General features: G+C 51.9%; 1 protein-coding gene across 1 annotated transcript in view; it reads left to right on the top strand.

The window, feature by feature from the left end:
- The window catches only part of LOC149351025 (transmembrane protein 64), a 31,712-nt gene extending 11,903 nt beyond the window's left edge, over positions 1-19,809 (top strand). Inside the window, exons 2-3 of the mRNA XM_089580214.1 lie at positions 17,562-17,723; positions 17,774-19,809. Of these exons, the coding sequence (XP_089436340.1) occupies positions 17,562-17,723; positions 17,774-17,956 (345 nt within the window). The 3' untranslated portion in view covers positions 17,957-19,809. The remainder of the gene's footprint in view (positions 1-17,561; positions 17,724-17,773) is intronic.
- Positions 19,810-20,220: the final 411 nt, after the last annotated feature.

Below are 20,220 nucleotides of genomic sequence, written 5' to 3'. Positions count from 1 at the left end.
CACCGCAGGTGGAAAAATCCCGGCATGATGTTCTGTCATAAAATTCGCTGATTCTAATGTAATCGCAATCCACACACGTTGTATAATTAAGTGGCCCCATAGGACATGATTAATTACAGGACAGGAATTACAGGACAGTATTAGAAATATATGAAAGAAGCCTTTGTCCTGCAGTGGGCACAATCGGGATGATGATCATGATGGTGATGATGCTGATAGTGTTTGGACATCAGAAATAAACCCGCTCGTGCCTTAGGTCACGTAATAGCGAATAATCCAGCCGAATATCTCCTCCATGCAATCTGGCACCGAATATTAGTTTCGTTTCAGGCGCGTGTTTGAAACCCGGGTCACTGATCATGCGAAAGTTTCTAAAGGCCGTTTCTTCTTTCACATGTCATACGAGGGTTGTTACTGGCCAGATTCCTTCCGTGTCACGAAGGGCAGGTTTCAGAAGGAGAGCTGCGCGGCAGAGAGATCAGGCCGACAGTGACTTCCCGTGGGTCTGCCTTGCACTGCGACTAACCACGGTCCAATGCAGCAATTGGTCTGTCGCTGTACTCGGAAGTATCTTACGTTGCGTGCATATGGGCACAGGGACCCCATCATAGCTCGCACGAGTATACACGTGCTTCAATCACCTGACGAAGGCATTCTCAATAACATGATTCCGTTCTTTTTTTTCCCTGAAGAGAGGTTTATATGAAATGGCTCATGATTAAATTTTCTGTAATTGTCTTTATGTTTTATGCGAAGCATATTACTAGAGGTACACTCAGCCCTTCGCCGTGGTTACGCGCCGTGCACACCACGTGGTACAGTGACGTCACACCACGTGACATACCACGTGACACATGACGTCACGACAGAGGAAGATGGGGGTCCACCTCGCGCCGTCGCTGTGGTTGCACGCCGTGCAGACCACGTGGTACAGTGACGTCACACCACGTGACATACCACGTGACACGTGACGTCAAGACAGAGGAAGACGGGGGGTCCACCTCGCGCCGTCGCTGTGGTTGCACGCCGTGCAGACCACGTGGTGCAGTGACGTCACACCACGTGACATACCACGTGACACATGACGTCACGACAGAGGAAGACGGGGGTCCACCTCGCGCCGTCGGTGTGGTTGCACGCCGTGCAGACCACGTGGTACAGTGACGTCACACCACGTGACATACCACGTGACACATGACGTCACGACAGAGCGCCGTCACGCGCTGGGAGAGGGAGAACGATGCCATCGCACAGACGCCGGAATGTCCTCGAGCGGCATTCCCGCGCATTTCGAACGCGCGTTCACACTCGGTGTAAGTGAAACGCTCTCTCCACCGGGCAGGCAGACGCGGCTTCCGTGGCAATCCAGGCGCTCACCCAACGCGCGTCTCGGGGTTAGTCGGCGTTCCGCTGTAGCCATGCCGTTGTCTTCCCCCACGACGAAGGCTTCTAGTGGTTGTATTAAAATGACCAAGTATTCAACCAAGGAAAGCCATGTATTACCAAGCCTAGCCACCAATATGCTTCGCATCTGACTAGGCTTAACCTTAGCTAAGCCTCGGCCATTTTTTTTAATTATGACAGTAGAGAAACAAAATACAAAGGGTAGCTTGAATTTGTGTTACCGGGCAGAACATTGCGAGTATCCAGCGCAGTGGGAATGATGAGAGGAGAGGGAAAGCTTCGCAGGTACTGGCAGGCAGCTTTCTTTCATTTATAGATAATGTTTATACAGAACGCCGTCAAAAAAAAAGGAAAAAACGAAATGACGCGTTGGTGGTCCCGCCAGCGGTGCCTCTTCACCACCCAGGAGATGTTGCAGCTTTATTAAAAGATGCGCTCGGACCTCCGTCATTGTCCAATGAGACGAAATCGCCAGCCGCGTTTGAAGTAGACCAACTTTTTTGTGCCACGCAATGGACACTGAATCCGACACACTTCACCGCGTCTCATCCGGGGTAGGAAGTGATGAGGAAGAGATTTGAAAAAGAAATGAACCTGCATATAACCCACTTGACTGCTTCCTCGCCTCACTCACCAAAGCAATGGAAAGTGTATTCTTTCATGACCACGGACACTCGCAGTCGTGCCATTTTTCGCGCATTGAATCTCCGCTAGAACACTGCTTGCGACACTGTGGAACAGCGAGAAAACTTACTGCCCAGCGCACATTTATTTTCGCATTTCGTAAATCACGTTAAACAATGTCTACGCCATATGTTTTCTTTTTCGGAGCAAACCTTTTTTTTTATATAGTATAATAGGGATTCAGAAGAACCCTAGCTGGAACAGGTCGGTCATAATGCATAGAAAACTGGCGCCGTAGTATAGCAGAGGGAAGGCCTACGATTTGCTCAAAGCGTTAGATGGCCCCCGTTCTATAGCTGGGCAGGGTTGTGTAAATTCCGTCATAATTATGCATGCGGGTGGTGGGGTTTTTATTATTTTTAAAGTTTTGGCACCGCTTGATCTGGAAATAAAAACATATGCGTGGCCTGAGCCCTTATTCCAACCGCGACATGCCAGACGAAGTGTCCAGCGAGACGAAGACGAGACGAAAATCCGACTGGCCCTCAATGTCAGACGAGGGCGACCGCGCATGAATGCCCAGCGTGTCTTCACGGTACTCGGAGAGTTTATGAGTGTCCGATATTGGCTGTTCCGTCCCGTTGGATAATCGGGCTCGTCGGAAATTCAGACACGGAGTTCTGCCACACCCACAGGGTCGATCGCGGCGCACTCTGGATGCAGCTATAGAATGTAGTATATCGTCCTTGGGGCGGGCAAAGTGCGCTGCGATGTTAGCGCCGTCGGCTGGGTTTAACTGTAAGAGGAGAGTATATGAAGCTATAGCGGACTGGGTCGGAAAGGTCGCCCTCCGTTAGGGAGCCATTCATCCCACCCCATTGATCTTTTAGATCAATAAAGTTCCTCCAATCTAATCCAATCCAGAGTAGTCCGATCAGAACAGGTTACCTTGTGCATTGAACAAAAGATGACTTTTCCGACTAGAAAACGCAATTCATTCAATTCAAATAAGAATCAGTATAATTTATGAGAGAGTGAAAGACGCGGTGAGAAGGGTTCAACTTGCCTGGCTGTGCGCACGCTTACCACCGCCGCTCCTTGGCTGGCAGAGTTTATACACGGAGCTAAGGCGCAGTTAGCGCCCGTGGTTTGGTGCCAGCAATCCGATTTTTGTGAAAATATTCGCCAACTGCGTGCATGCGTGTGCTCATTCTAGTCGGCGTTGCACGTAATCGTCAGACAGACAGCGTTCACGTCTCCTTCCAAGTGTTGGCGGTCCCCCGAGGCAGGCGCACACATTTTCGTCGGACGCTGCTATTTCTTCCCTGTGGCCCAAATACTCGCCGGCATTATTCCAAGCCCTGTTCATCCGTCAGCACAACGCGTTCTTCTTCTCCTTACCACCCAATGACAGTCTGCTGCGTAGGTCCGCGCGAGCATCACGATTTGACAAGTTTGTGTTAACTGTTTCCAGTATGCGGTGCCGACGGAACGCGATCAAGTACCGTATACGCGATGTGCTCATTTTGTCCCTGTTTTATTTTGCGTATTCTTTCCGTTGGGTTCTTTTTCTCATTGGCACCACGATATTTTACACGTCGGTACTCGGACGTTTATCGAGATTTGCAACTTATAGGCATGCATTTTGGTCGGCGCCTTTACATATGTAAGCGCAGAGAATACATAGCAGGCGACAGCGTGCTGTCTGAGGCCGAATTCATTCACGGTCCTTATCTATCTACAGATTTCTCATCGGCGAACTGCATAACTGTAAACCGTCTATAAACCCATCTATAAAACTGCCTTCCCTGCCCCTGCATGTCCAGCATTCTCGGACAAACATTTCGAAAATTGGAAAATTGTAGGACACTGTTATGGAAATATTGAAGGTAATGGCCCATTCTTCTCATATAGTCCTTCTTTTAAAGCGTTTCCGTCGATCGTATCGAACAGTTAAGACTGCCATAGAAAACCAGTGGGGAACGCTTTTGATGATAGCAAAATTGTCAATAGAACAAAAAATGCAAGACTGCCGTCGCGTGGTCTGTGGATATACAGATTGTTATAGTGAAATCTTACATTAGATGCAAAACTTGCGTTCGTAAACGGTTTCCCGTTCAAAAATGATTTTGTCCAGAATTGTTGAATACTTCTGTCTCCATTTGATAAACATGTGTCGGGAACGCAAGGGCAAAGGCATTCAGTCGAAAGTATTGCCATACTTAAAGACCTCGTGCTTAACCCTTTCAGACGCCACTTATTATTTCGAATAAAAATATATATTCTTCTACCTTTCTTCAGCCTTGACAGTCGAATTTTTTAAAACTTATCTGAGGCAAAACTAGAGCAAATAATTTTTCAAAGCCACCAAGAAAATTTTGTGCCAAGTGTCAAAATGGTTCGAAATTGTAACATTGAATTACCAGGATTTGTCGGAAAAATAACCGAGGGATATTGTGGGATCATGTCCCTTTTGGAAGTGTGCATGAAGACAGAAATATTGAAAAATAAAAATTTGCAAAAACCTGTGTGAAAATGGCGGAGGACGTGAAACCGAGCTGATTTTTTTAGTTTTAGAAATATTATTAACTGCATTCGCCAGTTGGAGTGAAAAGGCGCCTTATTTGCGCTATGAAGAGTGCTAAAGTTGTCTGAAAATAATAAAAAAAGAAGCCAATGCTGGGTGTAGCAAAAGCTGCGACTTCACTATGTACACAAGTGAAGGCACGTGGTGTGCCGGGTTTTTCTCAGACGGCGGTCATTTAGTGCTTTGGATGCATTTGTTCTTTAAAATACATAGTAGTATTCATTACGAAGTTCGTCAGGCATTCTTGTGTTCAAAGTTCATATCTGCCCGAACGAATGGTAACACCCGCGAGTTATTCCCAATTTGCGCAGACTTATGAAGGTCACCGATTAGGGGCCTGTCGAGGTTTCTCGAGCGCAGCCGATGAAGCTTCAGCTGCCCAACGTTTGCGCCATCATGCAGGCATCTCCCCTCGCGCTCATTCATCCAAATCAAAATCGCCATCAACGAGTTTAATTGACCTGCGAGACAGTGCATTTGAATCGAGCGGCATCACCAGACCATGGGTGGCGATGACGGTCATCCTCGCCGCCATCACATGTGCATGTACAGGCGGGAATTGCGCGCGCCCGAGAGCAAATTGGCAGGACACTGTTCAAACGTGATGGCGGAACAATAAGACAGCGGCGGCAGACGAGCGCAGACTTCGTGCCCAGCGCTGAATGACAACTGAGAGACTTGATTGAAGGCTCTTCCGCCTTGGCCATCAGCCACAGCTGACGTACCCGGCGCAAAACAACGGGGCCAAACAAAGCAGGCCAAATAAATAAATACAGATTTTAAGATCTGATAGAAACGCAGCCCTATAAAGCACAGGCGGAGGCAAGCACTAGCGAAATGGATTCTGTGGCTGGTGACGCCAGTACACGGTGGTGTGGGTAGTTGTTTAGCGCGCATTCGCCAAGCCGACGGTGTGCGCGTACCCGCTCCGCATTTCGCCATGAGCCAAACAGTAAAGACATACTGAACCGCGTAAACAACAAAGAGCGCAGGCGACAAGCCTCGTCCTGTAGTGCATCAATACCTTCGAAGCAGTTCGCGCCCACTTCGGTTCCGTTGCTTACAAACCACGAAGAAAATTTCGTTGCAGGAACATTTCGCTGCTTGTTCTTCGGGGAACTGTTATTTCTTCAAGGCCAGTGCGCGCGACGACGGGTGCTCGATTTAGCGCTTCACGTTGGTTTGTAGAAGAAATGGCCCAGCCTGACTCAGATCACGTGGCGGCGGTTTTCGTTGCCAAAGATAGAAGTCCTTCTGGGCGGTACTTTGGACACCCATCTCGTGGAGGCCACGAGTACACCTTTACCAGCCGAGGAAACAATAACTGACGTTTACCCGCTCTTAGCGGTGAACTGAATACGAGCAGCGCTTCTGTTCCATAACATCCCTACCCCTTCTTTGTTACACAAAAACCCAATTATAACCATCACAGATCCCGTGCACGGCGGCAGCCAGAGAGTATAGCGACCTCGAAGGGGCCGAAGCGCAAATTCCTCGCTCCAAAAATTTCGTCGACGTCCTACATGTCGTGCTTTTAATCCAAGCGACTCTGCGTATTCAGAGCGTCTTCCAACGACCTCACCCTCTCTTTCCATCTGCGCACCAGAGTGGCAGGTGACCTTGACAAGGTCGGGGTCGCGCTGCCTGCCCTGACCGTGACCGCCAGGCCCCGAGCAGCTGCCTCCCTCGGCGACGAGACGAGGCCGGGACACGCAAACGCGGCCAGTCTTCCCGCGCCTGGATGCACCGGCAGGCAGAAAGCTCCGCGTCACGCGCGAATGAACGAGCCGCCAGCTTTTCTGCGACGCAAGGCGCCGGCTGGCGACGCCGGGTATGCGCGACGCGTGCAGAGTGTGCCGACGGGCTGGTTCGCGGCGCACTTCACGATGATGCGGCGAAACACGGGCAGAGCTAGAGACGAATGACTGACAGCTGCATTTCTATTCACGACTGCGTCAATTAACGCGGCCTTTTACAGAGAAAGTTCACTCTTTCCATCCTCCCGTCGAATTGAAGGAGTGAAAGAGCACGGGCGCATTTCGCCTCCACCGAAACGCGGCCGCCGCGGTCAGTTTCGAACCCAGGTACTCCAGCTCAGTAGCCGAGCGCTCCAACCACTGAACTACCGTGCAGGGCGTAGGCCAATGGTACTGCCGATGGTACTGCCAGACTAACACATCATTTGCAGGCGCATTCCACAGAGCTGCGGGCTTCCAAAGCGTCGGGTCTTTCCTCTCGGAACCGCTATATGCCTGAAATGTTGCATAAAAGAGTTTCAAAAAAGATTAAGCAGACAACGGAATGTAAAGAGGTGCTCTTTATGACATATATGACGGAAGCCAACAGTCACGGAAAGCAAGGAGCGCAAGCCTCGGCAAGCCGCGGCACCTCTTTCTTTTTTCACTCCCACCTTCCTGTCTGCTCCCACCGGCGCTGTCCTGCGTGTTTCCTTTCGCAGCTGTGGCTGCGGTTAAGGTGCGCAGATTGGAGGATCCTACACGCAGGCTGATGCTATTCGAATAGTACAGGCGTGGCCCCACTTGGATAGCAAAGGCTGCGAAAATATTCCAATCGTGCCTCGGTACCGTGAGAGGCGGTTCGCGCACGCTCAATCACGAATATTTTTTCCTCTCCCTACCCACTCACGCTCACACTCTCAAGTTTCGTTCATGACTCAAATATCTGAGTGTGAGGGCACTTATGAGTACACCTACCGGCCATTTTACCTAAAAAAAAAAAAAACGCAGCGTCCACAAGTTTCTGGGTTGCCCTGTATTACCTCGTTGTAACTATAGACGTATGCTGAGAAATAATGGGTATAACAAAACAAGCAGCTAATACTAGCAGAAAGAGGTTATCAGGGGTGGTTTTAAGGGGAGGGGGGGACGGCAGGTTTCTCATTATCTTACGTGGAAAAATCATGCTGAATCCCATTTTTTTTTCGACGGAAAAAAGTCCCCAGAGAGAGAGAGAGAGAAATGGACGGCAAGGCAGGGAGGTTAACCAGGCGATGCCCAGTTGGCTACCCTACACTTGGGGAGGGGAACAAAGGGGAAAAAAGGAAAAAGAGCGGCAATGAAACGAGTTTTCTAAGTGTCCAGCGACCACTATGTCATGGGGACAGAGGGCGCGCACTGAAAACTTAAAGATTATAGACGGGAATACAACCCCGAGTCCATCTCAGGAGCGCTTTCACCGCTTTCCTTTGTGAGGAAGGTTGTGTCCAAGGCCCCAGAACGTTGGATTCTGTTAAAGGACGCTAGTCCAAGCGGTACAGAGTAGCAATTAGGAAACCGCGCTCTCGCTCAAAATGAGGGCAGTCACAGAGGAGGTGTCCGATCGTTTCATCACAACCGCACTGGTCACACGCTGGAGAGTCTTCCATTGCGATGAGATGGGAATAAGCGTTTGTGAACGTCACTCCCAGCCACTCAGGCGGCACAACAGCGTAGTATCACCGCGGGGGAGGCCGAATGGTATTTGATGTTGAAGCAAGAGGTTGAAGTGGTGCGAGCGGGGTGTCCAACCTCCAGGGGCAGACCACGACGTTACAGTCAGGTTTCGAGCGAGCAGTTGAAGGTGCCTTGCTGCGTCAGCTCTTGTCAGTGGTATGCGGACAGTGTTAGTTGTATCGTGAGCCGATCGAGCAGCATCGTCAGCTAAGGCGTTACCAACAATGCCGCTATTGCCTGGTACCCTTTGGAAGATGATTTCATGATCTTGTTCGATTGCCTGGTGGTGCAGGTATCGTAAATCCGCTACAAGTTGCTCATGGTCGCTATGTCTCAAGGCGGATTGAAGACATTGTAGGGCAGCTTTTGAATCACAGAAAACAGCCCATTTTTGAGGTGATTGTTGTGAGATATACTGTACCGCCGCAAGAAGTGCGGCCAATTCTGCTCCAGTAGAGGTAGTCCGATGCGAAATTTGTTGGTGAATTTGAGTCTGTCGCGCAGGAACGACCACAGCGCAAGCAGAACTAGTAGAGGTTACTGATCCATCCGTATAGACGTGAGTACGATCCCAATATTCGAGGAGCATGGACAGTGTCAGTTGCTTGTCGATAAATTTGATTTCTTCGCTATCCCCGGAATAGCAAGGTGCACACATGGGAGCCGCATACACCACAGGGGAGAGGGAGGTAGTGCTGCCGGGGTGAACTGTTGTGGGATCGACGACTGTTGCGTTGTTATGTTATCACCTTTGCAAATGCAGAACGTGGTCTCTGCAGTGGCACAGGCGCAAGGTGATGCTGTGGAATCCTTGAAATATGACGTATGTGCATTCGCAAGCAGTCTAGGACAACATAAGTAGAGATCGGGTGGTCTTTGGCGAGTGCAATGCTACCCAGTGTTGATGCGCTGCGAGGGAGACCTAGGCATGCGCGAAGGGCCTGACCGTGCACTGTCTGGAGGGCACGCATGTTAGTCTTGCACGTGTTATAGAGTACAGGTGTACTGTACCGCAAGCATCCCACAAATAGAGCTCTGCACAACTCCAGCATTGACTGGACCGACGAGCCCCATGATTTTCTACCCAGAAATTGGAGTAAATGAGCGATAGATGCTAGCTTTTTTTTCAGTAGAGTGCAATGCGGGCTCCATGATAAGTTGCGGTCGATTAGGATCCCTAGGAAACGATAAGATTTGCAGTAAGAGTGCTCCAGCCTGCCAGTGAGGGCTTTTTTGCTCGTCTCCTCCATATGTTTTCGAAATACCGTCCAGTCGATTCGCGCGAGTTGTGCTGGGGTGGACGCACCAAGGCCGTTTATTTTGAGGTAGGTAGGAATGTGGTCACTTCCATGGGTCTCCACATCACAAAACCAGCGAACACTCCGATGCAACGACCTTGAAACTAATGTCAGGTCCAGGCAGCTGCTGTAGTAACAGCCGCGCAGGTATGTCGGACTGCCGTCATTCATAACATAGAGATCATTGTCGGAAGCAAATAACGCCAGATGCCTTCCTTTGGCGTTAATTTTGGAGCTTCCCCATAGCAAATGGTGGGAGTTAAAATCGCCAGTAATGATCCAAGGAGCACACATTTCTTCCATGATGGCCTTCAGCCTTTCGCAGTCTAATTGAGAGGAGGGTGACACATATGCTGCAATCAGTGTGAATTCTAGCGTTTTTGTCTTGATTAAGAAACACGCGTATTGATTGTCATTGCGAGGTGGAAATGGGCAGCAAACATACGTCATGTCAGTGCGGAGGTATACCAAGACTTGGCTGCGCTCCCCGCATGTAGGGGCGAAGAAAGATTCGTACCCGGAGAGCCTGATTGCTTCTCATAATTTGGGCTCGCAGATTATCTCTTGCGTTCCATTGGAATATCGTGGCGCCTCTGACTTCCTCACGAAAGGTGGGAAGGTGGCCAGCCATTATGGTTTAAAGTCCCTGAAGTGCTGGACCCCTAGTAAAACGCTTCGAGCAGTTGGGGATTGCAGAGCCTGTAGGAGAGGCCGAATTGCGTTGACCACGGTCTTTAAAATCACGAGGGTTTGGCGGTCCTGCTTCGGGAGTCCGTCCGCAGCGGCCGACGTGCTCAGCGATGGGAGCTTTCGTGGAGGGGCCTCAGGAGGACATAATGGCGGAAGCGCTGGCCAAGGATCGGAACCTGATGACATCTGGCCACCCTTGTCCACAGAGGGCGGACGGAGCACACTGGGGCGAGGTGGAACAAGAGGTGGAGGAGGGTGAGGCGCCAACAGAGCGTCGTTGCGGCTGTCATTGGCAGCAGCATGTCTGGATTTCCTCCTGCGTCGGGCACGTCTCTTGTGAACGATCGCGGCGGCTTCGCGGTGCGTCGAGTTGTCTAGGACCATTTGTCTTAGGACAGTACGCACTTCTTTTAGCCGCGGGCAGTCTCTAGATGAGGCGTCATGGGGACCGTTGCAGTTTGAACACCTGAGAATTTGTACTGTTCATGTCTCAGTATCATGAGGTTCAGCACAACTGGAACACACACTCGCGTTGCCGCAGACTCCGCTGACATGGCCCAGTTTCATACAATTAGTGCATTGTAGGGGCTTTGGTATGAATGGCCGTACTGCGTGACGAAAATGGCCTACCTTCACATGTGACGGAAGGCTGTCGCCTTTGAAGACAATCTTCACACAGCGAGATTTCCCAAGACGTGAAACTCGGAGAATCACGGTGCCTTCGTTTCCTGGCTTCACAAGTATGGGCAGATCTTCTTGCGTGATCGTCTCATCGACGTCATAGATGACGCCAGAAGAAACGTCCTCGTCGAGCGGGATAACTGTACGGACCGACATGCCTCCGAGTTCAGTGATGGCCCGCAGTGATTCGAGCGCTGGCGCATGATGGACGTCAACAGCAACAACGTTTTTGCGCGAGTTCACGCGAACGTCTTTAATTTCGTTCGGCACAAGAGCCTCATGTTGAACTGAGGCAGCTTGCCTCTTAAGCCGCCTCATGTTGTGGGATCGATGGGCAGGCAGAATGAGAATAGTATGCTTCGATAATTGGCCAGGACTGGCTCGATGAAGAGCTGGCTCTTAATAGTTTTCTTTTGGTCCCGCGGCTGAGGTATGTCTCAAATTCGCCTTCACTACTGTCCTCGCTGAAGTACTCTATGGTATCCTCGCTGTCGGAATCACTCGGAAGGCTGCAACGCTTCCTCGAAGAACTCGAGGAAGGAGCCGGCAGTCTGGTCGGATGCCTAGGAGGATCCACATCCATCGCCGTATGACGGGGCGGCGTCCCTGCTCATTTTCTGCTACATCCGCGCGTTGTATTCCTAACGCACTTCGCGACGCGCGAGCAAATTCAACTGAGACGCCTTGAATTACTACTACAGCGATCCAAGCAGTTGTCTCGCGAGGAATGCCGCTGCTCGCGCGACTCGGCGCCTTCCCGCGGCGGGAGAGAGCGAGAGAACGTCACTCACGTCGCGGAGGCGTTGGCGACTCCATTTCCCAGAGCTTTTGCATAAAAAGCGCATTCGGCGGTGTATCCACTTGCGCCGCAGACACCGTTCCGCAATTGTTTCTGCAGATCTTGATATTGGGAAAGTTTCACCAATCCCACAAAAGGGCAACCGCTGTGACGGAGTTGTTATGCTGTGATGTCAAGGAAGAAGACAGTCGGGCTAGTTGGTGCTTTTGATTGACTGCTTGCGACATGGTAACTAGCGCTACAAAACACAAGGAACAACGAAAAGGTACTGACGTGACACACGCTAGCGTGTGTCCCATCGGTATATTTTCGTTCTCCCTTGTGTGAGCACTATACCGTGTCTTAGCCAGTTGTCAGGTGACGGCGCCGCCGAGACGGTTGGCTGCCACAAAATTTCCCCTTCAAGGAGTTTTTTAAGACTGGGCGCCAGCTCCAGTGACCCTCCCACTTTGCACTCCGCATTTGTAAGTGCGTCCGTGGTTGAGTTTACTGTAAGTGCAGCGCGTTGTTTTCACATTTCGAGTGGAGGGCGCTTGAAGCCTGCAAATATGCCTAACCCGCAGTGGTTGGCCTGAATGCTCTCTGGCCCGAAACATGTTTGGAGGACGAACAGGGACGCGGCAAGTGGAGTCGTCATTAAGAAACGATGGGCAGCCACTCAATCTGCACATCGTCCGAACACTCTCGTGCCCGCTTGTCGGTATGTGGCCTCCTTTCCTGGATCCGCTCGACGCCGCTGTCCAGGACGAGATCTGACGCGCGCGCCTCTGCCAACACCGTGGGATGCCGTATACTTGAGGAACGCCCGAATCCTCGCAACGATTTCGACTGCACGAACTGTACGTCAAAAGCACATAGACTGCAAGATCGAGGATTGCTTCCAACGTGCAAAAGAAAAAGCACTTCGACAACGAAAGCAGTGTAAAATGTGTGCAAACGTGGGAGGCGAGTTCGGTGGGCGCTGCAGGCGACATCGTTCGACATGGCTGTCACCAGTACGCTTCGCGTTGCGTGTTTGCCCACTTCATGGCTGCATCGATGGCTGGTACGCCGTGCTCCAAAAGCCTCTCGGTAAACATATGTTAGCGCGTGTTACCCGCAGATGGTTCGCGCTATATTGAATGCCGTAATCACTGGTGCACCGCGTGGAGTTCACTCGTTTCCAAAAGTACTGCTTCGGGACAGGAGCTCAAAGAAGCGAGATTTTCCCTCGCCAACGGGAAGGGTCTCATCTCCGGCTGGGCGTCGCGGGCGGCGCTGCAGAATCGCCGTGTATGGGGTGCCTTGATGTCCGCGCGCCTCCGCTGGCCATAGAGGCACCCTAGCCGCATATATGTAAGAACGACAGCGCCTTTGTCATTCGCCTTCATCGCCTTGTGGCCGCGCTGTTCTTTTTTTATGTGTGTATTGTGCGTCGATGTTCAGGCGCTGGCATAAAGGCACCCTATAACCGCGCATGGTCGCGCAGTATGCGGGCAACGCGTGGGCCATCCCGATGTGTAGCCCTTGCGAGGCGCGTCAGCCGTGCGCATCAGCCCATTGATGCTGCAGTCACGCTCTTTAACAACCGCGCATCCTTGCTCACATATGCATGCCGCCGGATCTCGGCCAGCTGTTGGCGCTCTTGCGCCGCGTTACGGCGCCCATACGTGCTTCCGGCGGCTCCTTCGCTTTTGCCGGCGCCGTCACTCGGCATCGAGGCGGCCCACATAAACAGAGCCGCATCCGCTGCGCAGCTGGACCGCGGCGCGCGCGGAGCAGGGCTCCTGCGTAGCTGCGGTTCGCAAGGGCGAAAAAAGGCCGACAGCGGGCGTAACGAAACCGCACCGCAGTATACATGCCAGTATCTCATGGCGACGCCTCCTTCTGTCACTTTCGTGCTTCAGGTCGGCACTCAGCTACTCCATCCCACTGTTAACTGTGCACGTATACAGAGAGAGAAATAAGAGAAAAGAAGGGCAGCGAGGTTACCCAGATTGGGCTTACAACCCTGCGCTGGGACTGGACGGAACAAGGAAGAAGCGCAGTGCACAGCCGAAGGCGGTGGGTCAGGCAACCCGCCTTGAGAAGCCGCACGAATGCGTGCGTATCTATCCACGTGACCGGACATGCAATGGTCAAGATGTCAGAGTATACTGACCGGCCATCGAGACATGCCGATGTTGTGGAGAGTGACTGCCTTTACGAGCACTGTCGTGGCCGGTGTTGAAAAAACACTCTTCTCTTTTTTCGCCATTCTTCTTGAGTTAGGATGCATTGTGATGCGGTGAGACGCAGGCAAGGTGCCGAACGTAGTCGTAATGATTTGCGCATATTTCTGAATGTAGATTGCTGGCTGCTCCCATCCCAAATTGATACACGTTCGTTTCGGTACAACCGGAATATCGCAGCAAGTACTGCGCCGCGTTTAAAATTTGAGCATTCGCACCATCAGCGGTGCACAGGCATGCAACCTGTACGCAGACTGCTTGCTTATTGGAGTTCATGCGAAATCCCCTCGGCGGAGATTTCAACCTCCAAACGTACAATGGAGTGACTTACAGTCGACTTTTAGCATCACATCTCTCTTCAACGCTGCCTTTCGTGAATTCATTCACGCCCATTCACTGTCTCAGTTTGTAAACACGCCAGCAAGACTTGGATCCAGGAGTGCAAATATATTAGGTCTACGTTCTTCGAGTGATCGTGATCTTGTGTCTTCAGTTATAGTCCCCGGCATAAGTCACCACTAATTGGGTATAGCAAAATTATCCTGCGCTGCAACGCGTCGCCTGATTTCTCAAACGGCGAAAGTTCTCTATTACGAACAATGTGTCTTTTACTCTATTTCGCATGAATGATGTCTTTTCCCAGAAATCCAATCGATTGCTCATCCCTTCATATAAACTCAGCTTAGTATCTTTTCAGAGCAAAATTATTATCCTTAACCCATGGGCGTTCATACTGTCATGTCATTTCGGCAAAGGTTTGATAAACAAATAACGTCTATTCCATTAGCCTCTAATTATTCTTATCGCGTTGTTTTGTTACCAAAGCATTAGGTACATCTTGGTTCGTCCTTTTATTTCTGTTTTCAGGTGATTTCTTATGTACTGCTGCGCTTGAGCCTTAAATGTGCGCAATGTTCCTTTTTTTTGAGCTGCTGGAAAACGAGCATTATTGAACTGCCAGTGTGTGTGGGCCGCCGCGGTGGCTCAGTGGCTATGGTGCTCGGCTGCTGGCCCGAAAGACGCGGGTTCGATCCCGGCCGCGGCGGCTGAATTTCTTTGGAGGAGAAATTCGAGGCCCGTGTACTGTGCGATGTCAGTGCACGTTAAAGAACACCAGGTGGTCGAAATTTCCGGAGCCCTCCACTACGGCGTCTCTCATAGCCTTAGTCGCTTTGGGACGTTAAACCCCATAAACCAACCAACCAACCAGCCAGTGTGTGTGTGTGTGTGTGTGTGTGTGTGTGTGTGTGTGTGTGTGTGTGTGTGTGTGTGTGTGTGTGTGTGTGTGTGTGTGTGTGTGTGTGTGTGTGTGTGTGTGTGTGTGTGTGTGTGTGTGTGTGTGTGTGTGTGTGTGTGTGTGTGTGTGTGTGTGTGTGTGTGTGTGTGTGTGTGTGTGTGTGTGTGTGTGTGTGTGTGTGTGTGTGTGTGTGTGTGTGTGTGTGTGTGTGTGTGTGTGTGTGTGTGTGTGTGTGTGTGTGTGTGTGTGTGTGTGTGTGTGTGTGTGTGTGTGTGTGTGTGTGTGTGTGTGTGTGTGTGTGTGTGTGTGTGTGTGTGTGTGTGTGTGTGTGTGTGTGTGTGTGTGTGTGTGTGTGTGTGTGTGTGTGTGTGTGTGTGTGTGTGTGTGTGTGTGTGTGTGTGTGTGTGTGTGTGTGTGTGTGTGTGTGTGTGTGTGTGTGTGTGTGTGTGTGTGTGTGTGTGTGTGTGTGTGTGTGTGTGTGTGTGTGTGTGTGTGTGTGTGTGTGTGTGTGTGTGTGTGTGTGTGTGTGTGTGTGTGTGTGTGTGTGTGTGTGCGCGCGCGCGCGCGCGTGCGTGCGTGCGTGCGTGCGTGCGTGCGTGCGTGCGTGCGTGCGTGCGTGTGGGGGGGTGTTTTCTACTTCAATCCCTCCGCGCACGGTGTCAGATAGCGGCCCAAGAGTGGGCTCGAGCGAAGAGAGAGACCCACTGCGTGGTTCTAGCACCGAGCCGAAAGGGATTAGGTCTGCTCTTGCCGCGCTCGTGCACTCTCCCTCCGAGAGAATGAGCGACAGTCGTAGTACACGTATTCATTACAGAGACAACTAATGGTGTCTTCGACTGGTCGCTCCCACGATCCGGTTCGGATTTGGCAACGTGAGAGCCGCTCTAGCTCCGAGCGCACAGCGAGACCGGTCAAGCCGAATGGTCAGCAAGTTTTCAGAGCGAAAGCGCAAGGAGGAGGGAAAGGACCTAACTTCCGGAATCGCCACACCGCAGTGGCGCTGCCGCTGCGGCTGGTCTCAACGACAGCAATCACACAGTCTGCACCGCCCACGCCGCCGTCGCCGCTGAACCTGTATCGCTGCCCCAGCAGTTCTTCGTCTCCGGCTCGCGTCGAAAAAAATAAAATAAAAAATTAGTGTCCCGTTGTACCACTCTGGATATGCCGCGGCAGCCCCCAGATGTGACAGCAACACAGACGGCGTACCCAGCTTAATCATTTGTCTGCTTTTCGACATTTCCCCTCACAGAGCCACACAGCAGGGACGTTTTAACTGCGTCTAATACCTAAAACGCCAAAACTTGCTTCTACGGATGCGTAAGAATGCCTCGCCAGACCGGTCGTGATGTGCCCTGGCTATGGTGGCCACCATACCCTGGCTTCGCATCCGTCTCCGCGAAACGGCGGAAGTGGCTCTGTCACGTGAGCACATTTCGGGGCCGCTCCGACTTTTTTCTCGGAGCGCCTCAGAGCGCTCTGAGCTGGAGGCGGGCGCTCTGAAAGAACCAGCCGAATGTAGTCAGAGCGCTTGATTTCGACCAGCCGAACGTGCGGCTGCATCTCAGAGCGCTCTAGAGTGATCTGAAACGACCAGTCGAAGACACCATAAGATGCAAGCACAAGCGCCGTATTACACTCCTTCAGCTAATACGCACCTGTTGTCAACCGCAAGCCCACAGCGGGCGGCAGCAGATGCGTACGCGGATAACGGTTGGCGGGCGCAGACCAGTGTGGCTGGAACACTCTAGAGCGAACCGCTGCTGATTCGGGTCAGCGGCGGCGGTTGGTTACTCGGCGCGTTTCGCTGTGCGCTGTTCCACAAGGGAAGGGCGCGAGGCTCGTGATGTCAGAGACCTGTACGCGAATGCCCGTCGACAAAGGCCTCGAGGACAGCGAATCACGGTCGCTCACGTGCCTTGCCGCTTCATTCGCCTGTCTCGAACTCCTCGCGACCGGGGCCGGAGCCTGCACAGCTTTGTGGCTACGTCACGCCCCCGCGGCCCAATGTGGGGACCACGTAGCGTGACACCACTAAGCGCGGCCCAGCGCATGTATGTATGTATGTATGTATGTATGTATGTATGTATGTATGTATGTATGTATGTATGTATGTATGTATGCATGTATGTATGTATGTATGTATGTATGTATGTATGTATGTATGTATGCATGCATGCATGCATGCATGTATGTATGTATGTATGTATGTATGTATGTATGTATGTATGTATATGTATGTATGTATGTATGTATGTATGTAATGAATGCATGCATGTATGTATGTAATGGATGGTTGGATATATGCTGATTCTTGTCTTTCTATATTCCCCTCCCCCATACAACACACCCCTCCGGGCGCTGTAGGTATTGTAAATAAATAAATAAATAAATAAATAAATGTGACGGTCGACCACAGATTGCGTATACCGCCATTTGACTTGCAAACAGCAGCGAAACAGACGCCGGCGATTTCGCTTTCGCATGTCGGCATGCCACATAAGGGACTCTGCTGCAGCATATGCAGTCCAGTCGTATCGTTTGGTCAGTGCCGTGACTGACGTGCACGTATTGGGGCGCAGGTGAGCCAGATGAGCCTGGGCCGGTACGTGACGGCGTCTGCGCTGGGCCTGGTGCCGACGCAGGTCATCAATGTGTACCTGGGAACCACGGTGCGCTCCATGGAGGAAGTGCTCGACGACGACGCCACTGCCGCTGCCGGATACGCAGTGCTGCTCGCACAGGTATGCGCCGACTTCCCTGTCGGCCCGAGGCTGACTGCCGCTGTGTGCAGGTGGTGCTCAGCGTGGTGCTTATGAGCCTGATCGTGCGCAAGGCCCGCCAGGAGCTTCGTGAAGCCGTCCTGTCGTCGGGCTGTTCATCGCGGGCCTCCCTGGACACCGCCTTCTGCCCGCATTTTCCGTGGGTTCCCGTCGCGCCGCAGCCCGCGTGGCCGCACCGGCCGCCCGCCGTCTGACCGCGCAGCCGCCGCTGTGCTGCGCTTTCGAGTGGCATCGAGAACGCTGGCCATTCGGGGCAGGGGTCGACCGCCACAGGGGTTACACGTGTCGCGGTTCCACGTCTATAGCAAGCACGGAAGGCGGTGTTGCGCGGACAGTGCGTGAGGTACGCTGTCCCTCCTTCCCCGACCCTTGTGACGGCTGACGAAGACAGCTGAAAAAGATAACACACATAAAAGGTCGCGATGCTGATACACCCTGAGGCCACTTCTCGCCGGCGTTTTATAAGGTACGGACAAGCGGCTGGGCTGTACACCTAAAACTGAAATCGCTGCTTGAAATCGTGCCCGTAAACGGTCTGTGGACGAGTGGTTGTAGTTGAAGGAAGATTTGAAGAACGCAATGTGGCGCGGATATAGGCGGTAGCGTAGCGTAGCGTGAAAAATCTCTGTCCGGGAGGGGGCGTCCTGCGCTTGAAGTTGGGTTAACGGCGGACCACAGTAAGGCCGATCACATATATGGGGATAGGAGGGCCTCAGCACTGTTAGCCAATCCCGGATAGCCACACCTGGCTACGCTCCTGGTAATCTGATGTCCCCTTTCCAGGGGCCCGCTGAGGCGCCCAGCTGTAGATGCTCTCCCTTTTCATTCGTCCAGCTGGCGGAAACACTGCTGAAGATTTGTTTCGAAAAAGAGAGTATTCAGGGCGGCCACCTTGTCGTGACCACATTTCCACCAAAAATGGAATGGCACACCCCTCCGTCTTCTGCTCGCATAGCGGAGCAGCTTATTTCTTTGAGCACACAGCCGCCACGGTGGCTCAGTGGTTATGGTGCTCGGCTGCTGACCCGAAAGACGCGGGTTCGATCCCGGCCGCGGCGGTTGAATTTCTTTGGAGGAGAAATTCTAGAGGCCCGTGTGCTGTGCGATGTCAGTGCACGTTAAAGAACCCCAGGTGGTCGAAATTTCCGGAGCCCTCCACTACGGCGTCTCTCATAGCCTTAGTCGCTTTGGGACGTTAAACCCCATAAACCATAAATCATAAACCATCTTTGAGCACAGGCTGTGGTTGCTTGGCGTGGCCACTCCCATAGGGAAGCTGCTGCAGCCCTGGCTGCTACGCACTTTTCCAACAAGGGCTGCCTGGGCGTCGCCATATTGCCTCTTGGGCGCCTGACGTAAGCACAGTGAAAGCGGCAGCGCAACGGATTTGCAACAGCCCAGAGAGGAAGCATTGCGGCTTTCTCCTCGCCCGATGGAAACGCGGTCCGAGCCGGAGAACTCCGCTTGTGCCTTGCACGTGGCGCCAAGATCGACGTATCGTAAGCCGTGACATGTACGGGGCTAAGCAGATTACATGAGTGTGAAGCTTCTTCATCCGTACAACAGAGCTGCGCTGGTCAAGGCGGTCCGAACAGTATACATTCGTGTCGACGTATCCAACTTACAGGAGGGGCGATACTAGGGTTTTTCGTCGGCGTGGGGTTTAACTCTCATGTGTACAACGAACTGCGCACACCTGCTTTTTCCACAAGCTTCACAGGCGGTCTGTATCGTCGGCACCTAAAGCCTCCTTCTGCACGCGTGTTCTCGGAGCGCGAATGATCCGACTGGACGTCGTCTTTGGCCTGCAGAGTGCGCATCTACTGTAAGGGGCAGTCTTTTAGTGATGCCAGTCTCGTATAGGTTCTTTTTTTTTTTACGAGAAGTGGACCGATGACGAGAGTATGGCGAATTACTTTTCCGCCCGTGAATGAATGTTTTGCTGTCCAAGTGTGATGGAATGTCGCATTGTGGGAGCCGCTCCTCGAGACACGGCTCTTTTGTTTTGTTCAACACTGCAATAAATATTTGTACATTTTTTCCATGGTACAGTTTCTCACGCTTATTTGCGTCCGCTTCTTTCTTTCTCTCTTTTGTCGGACGCACGCAGCGCGAGAGCACAGTCCTTGCATGCTGGAGCGCTGAGCGACCGCATGAATTAATTAATTTTTTTTATTTATTTATTACAAATACCTCAAGGGCCCTCGGGTGAGGGCTTTACATGAGGGGTGGGCTAGCAACCTGGTGTTAATAACAGATTTTTTTCGATGGCTTTCTTGAAATGGTCCGGATTTGTATGAAGGATGGTACTTGTGGGAAGACTGTTCCAGTCACGCGCTGTTTGGATGAAGAAGGAATGAAGATGGGTCACGGTGCGAGCAGGAGGTGGGTAAACGGCATTTTGGTGGCTTGTGTGGGCTGAAGAACGATGAGCAGGCTAGATAGGACAGTTGTAAGA

This window comes from Amblyomma mixtum, chromosome 3 (genome assembly GCF_055824585.1).
Source record: "Amblyomma mixtum isolate Tamu chromosome 3, ASM5582458v1, whole genome shotgun sequence".
NCBI lineage: Eukaryota > Metazoa > Arthropoda > Arachnida > Ixodida > Ixodidae > Amblyomma > Amblyomma mixtum.
This window is presented reverse-complemented; position numbering and strand designations above follow the sequence as displayed.